General features: G+C 50.7%; 1 protein-coding gene across 2 annotated transcripts in view; it reads right to left on the reverse strand.

The window, feature by feature from the left end:
• LOC112621235 (nuclear envelope pore membrane protein POM 121C) overlaps positions 1-3,780 on the reverse strand; it is a 27,027-nt gene extending 23,247 nt beyond the window's left edge. For both annotated transcript variants that reach the window (XM_025380584.1, XM_025380583.1), the window contains exons 1-3: positions 2,773-3,780; positions 2,060-2,275; positions 1,574-1,735 (exon numbers count right to left, since the gene is read on the reverse strand). In XM_025380584.1, coding sequence (XP_025236369.1) covers positions 1,574-1,735; positions 2,060-2,275; positions 2,773-3,335 — 941 coding nt within the window. In that variant the 5' untranslated portion in view covers positions 3,336-3,780. The remainder of the gene's footprint in view (positions 1-1,573; positions 1,736-2,059; positions 2,276-2,772) is intronic.
• Between the last annotated feature and the right edge of the window lie 501 nt (positions 3,781-4,281).

Consider the following 4,281-nt stretch of genomic DNA (forward strand, 5'->3'; position numbering starts at 1 on the left):
GATCTCAGCTCACTGCAAGCTCCGCCTCCTGGGTTCACGCCATTCTCCTGCCTCAGCCTCCCGAGTAGCTGGGACTACAGGCGCCTGCCACCTCGCCCGGCTAAGTTTTTGTATTTTTAGTAGAGACGGGGTTTCACTGTGTTAGCCAGGATGGTCTCGATCTCCTGACCTCGTGATCCGCCCGTCTCGGCCTCCCAAAGTGCTGGGATTACAGGCTTGAGCCACCGCGCCTGGCCCCTTATACTACTTCTATGGAGCACAGAGCCCACGCCAGACCAGTAAACGGTTGTTTAAAATCCCTAAGTTTCTGAAAGGTAAATTTTTTTTTTTCCCCAGACAGAGTTTCACTCTTGTTGCCTAGGCTGGAGTGCAACAGCACAATCTGGCTCAGTGCGACAAACCTCTGCCTCCTGGGTTCAAGCAATTCTCTTGCCTCAGCCTCCAGAGTAGCTGGGACTATAGGTATGCACCACCACACCTGGCTAATTTCTTAATTTTTTGTAGAGGCGAGGTTTCACTATGTTGCCCTGACTGGTCTTGAGCTTCTGGGCTCCAGCGATCCTCCCGTCTTGGCCTCTCAAAGAGTCAGGAGTACAGGTGTGTACTATCACACCCAGCCTTATAAAATGGTGTTTCCCTCAAGAGTCCCATGAGAGCAGAGATTTGTCTTGTCTACTGCTCTATCCATATCATTTGGAGTAGGGTTTCATACACAGTGGGTGCTCAATAAATGCTCAGCCACTTCAACTTCCTTTCTTTCTATACTTAGAAAACTATTTATCCCATTTTCATTAGGTTATTCTATAAACCACGAAAGGAATTTTTTTTTCTTTTTTTTGAGTCTCACTCTGTCACCCCGGCTGGAGTGCAGCGGCATAGTCTCGGCTCACTGCAACGTCCGCCTCCTTGGTTCAAGCAATTCTCCTGTCTCAGCCTCCCGAGTGGCTGGGACTACAGGCGCCCGCCACCACGTCCCGCTAATTTTTGTATTTTTAGTAGAGACGGGGTTTCACCATGTTGGCCAGGCTGGTCTCGAACTCCTGACCTCAGCTGATCCACCTGCCTCGACCTCTCAAAGTGCTGGGATTATAGGCGTGAGCCTCCTTGCCCCACCAGGAAATTTGTTTTAATCTCATTACTGTTAAATCTACCAAACTCTAGTTTTCATTTTTCTTTCACAAGCATTTCCTTCAGCAAAATTAAGACACTGGAACTGGTGGTTACCCAAATAACTGAACACCATAAAATTCCAATGGGAAGACTTAGAGCCTTTTATCTTGAAAATAAACTTTAACATTTCTACAAAAGCATGAGGCGAACTAACATGGCTAATAGCTGTCAGCTTATCTCTACTACTCACGGAAAAGGTAAATTGTAACATCGATCTAACCTGTGCCTTGAAATGAACAGCATTAAAACGCTTGTTACTAGGTTCTTCCATGAAAGCCAAAGACGGGGGCCTACAAAGGCTCACAAACTGGAGGTGGCCTCTGTATCTTTATGGGAATGTCTACATCTCATCCCATAGGAGTCCAACCGGGAAACCCGCTTACTACTCTCCTGAGTCTGTTACCTTCTTTTATTTTCCTGGCCATCAAGGAATATTTGGTCTTCTTCCTCCACTGTCCTTTTCTTCTTCTTCTCTTTGAGGGCACTCAGTACAGTCTCCTTTGCACATGGGTCTGGGGCATTACTTGATGGTGAGGATAGTGTTGAGCTGATTATCTGCTCTGGTCTATAATGAAAGACAAGATTCTAGCCGTAAGATATTTTAATTCTCACGCCATATAGCACAGATTTCAGAAACGGGAAATCAGAAGCTAACCAATAGATCAAAGTATAATTTATACACTCACAGCAGTTCCCCTTAGCAAGTAAAGCTACTTTTCCGTCAAGGGCAAAAAGCGAAAAACAAAATTACTCGAATTTGGTATTTCTTATTCAAATAAGCAGCTTTGTCTTTTCTTTTTTGCGTTGTAGTCATGTTGTCATAGGAACAACTGGAGAAGAATAAAGTGGACACGAAAAGGGAGAGTATTCTTCCAACGATAATACTCACATCGCAGAACGCGAAAATCTTCTGTCGGGAGGGGCGATTCTCACAGTAACTGGGCTACACACCATCCTGGAGTTGCGAGGGGACAGCACAGCCTTCTTGTGATAACCATTCCAACACACTGTGGGAAGTACCCCCAGACAGGAATATTGGGCCTGATGGATCGGATAGCGTCTTCGAGGTGTTATTACAAACCGATTTGGTAAAGTCCCACAATCCCTGCAAAGAATGTGAGACAAATCATGGAACCAAAGCATAAAAGAATGTCAAAAATTTAAACGGCTAAAAATCCACCAGTTCAGACATTTTCCAAAGAACTTAAGTGTCTTCCAAAGCAACACAGAACACGGTGTTTTTATGGCAACTTCCCCCTATTCCATCTAAGGGCAGAGAGTGACAGCTGCTTAACAGCTGTCTCAACAATGGATTTCAACAATTTGAGAGGGAAAAATCTAAATGCAGACTACATCTAGACTGCACTAAAATTCGGGAAGTTTTTAAAACTGAAAAGAAGGGAATCGTTTTGGCAACACATCTCATTCCAAGAGTTAGACGAGGCCAGGAGACGGCTGGCACACACCAAGGTGTTAAGGAGGGCAAAACCACACACAATCCCCTTTGGACTAGATGAAAAAGCAAATCGGATTTAAAAGTCAAGTCCTCGATTTCAAGCCAGCCGAACCACAGGATGCTCTGGGAAAATCAGCGCATCTTACCGTGGGGAAGGCCTCCCGGAGGGTCGGAGAAGAGGAGTGGGGAGAGAGGGGTAAACGTGGTGAACGCGATGCGGCTGCGGGGAGTGCGGCGCCGGGCGGGCGAGTGGGCGGCGGCCAGGCCTATCCCGCAGGTCCTGGCCCTCCGGAGCGGGGGCGGGCTGCGGCGGCCCGGGCTTGCCCAGGTAACTGCCCATGAGTAGCAGTTCGGCAGGGTCAGGTCCTTCGAGCAGGGTCCGCGGCTCTAGGAGGTTTCCGTTGGCTGTCGACTTGGCCGGAGGCGAAGCGAACAGTGTTCGCCGATGTCGCGCGTTCCGAACGAAGGAGGACAAGGGGCGCGAACCTCGGGGCTCGCGGCTCAGTCCCCACCAGGCCGCGGTAGCCCCCACGGCCAGCCAGGCCAGCGCAGCCGCAGCCGGCACGAGGTACAGTAGGAGGCCGACCAGCGACAGGCCGAGGAGCGCGGCCCCGGCTTGCCCGCCGCGGCCCCGGCCCCGGCCGTCCCTGACACTCGCTATGGACCGCCGCCGCTCGCCTACTCCAGCCGCCGCAGCCGCCGGAGACATCGCGGCTCCGCGCCGCGGAGGAGACTTAAATATCCCAGCGTGCACCGCGCCGCGCGTCGCGTCATCGCGCGCCCTCTACGTCATGCGCGCGCGACTCCGGGAGACGCTACCGCCAGGCAGCGCCGGAGACCCAACTGGTTTGGAAAATGCCGCCTGCCTTCAACGCCTGTTTCTGACTCTTGAGGTTTCCCGTGTGGCTCCCAGCGCGACACCCATCCGAAGGCGATCCCGTGGAAGGATCGCGTCCAAAATAAAAGGGCCTGAGACCTATGCTTATGTAATTCCTAATCCGTGATCTTTTCTGGGGGCTGAACTCCCCTCCACCACAGCCTGTTATCAGGTACTTTTCACAAACGCTACTGGGGACTGCGAGTTTTTTTTTCCTCCCGCCATTTCTGCGTTACAAGTTGATAATGTGGGACGATTACTTAACCAAATTTCACATCATGGCCCAGATATTGGGTGGATTTTGAGGCTCTGTGATCGATTTATACCTATACTAAAGTTATCGGTCTGAGAAAGATTAGTGGTTGCCTAGGGCTAGGGAGTGGGTTTGGGGGTGGGGAATAGAAAGTGACTGCTCATGGCTATAGGCTTTTTCGTAGCAGCATAAACATAGTTTAAAATTAGATTGTGGGCCGGGCGCGGTGGCTCACGCCTGTAATCCCAGCACTTTGGGAGGCCGAGGCGGGTGGATCACGAGGTCAGGAGATCGAGACCATCCTGGCTAACACGGTGAAACCCCGTCTGTACTAAAAAATAGAAAAAATTAGCCGGGCGTGGTGGCGGGCGCCTGTAGTCCCAGCTACTCGGGAGGGTGAGGCAGGAGAATGGCGTGGACCCGGGAGGCGGAGCTTGCAGTGAGCCAAGATCCGGCCACTGCACTCCAGCCTGGGCGGCAGAGCAAGACTCCGTCTCAAAAAAAAAAAAAAAAAAAAAAAAAAAA

Source organism: Theropithecus gelada, chromosome 3 (genome assembly GCF_003255815.1).
Source record: "Theropithecus gelada isolate Dixy chromosome 3, Tgel_1.0, whole genome shotgun sequence".
In the NCBI taxonomy this organism is placed as follows: Eukaryota; Metazoa; Chordata; class Mammalia; order Primates; family Cercopithecidae; genus Theropithecus; species Theropithecus gelada.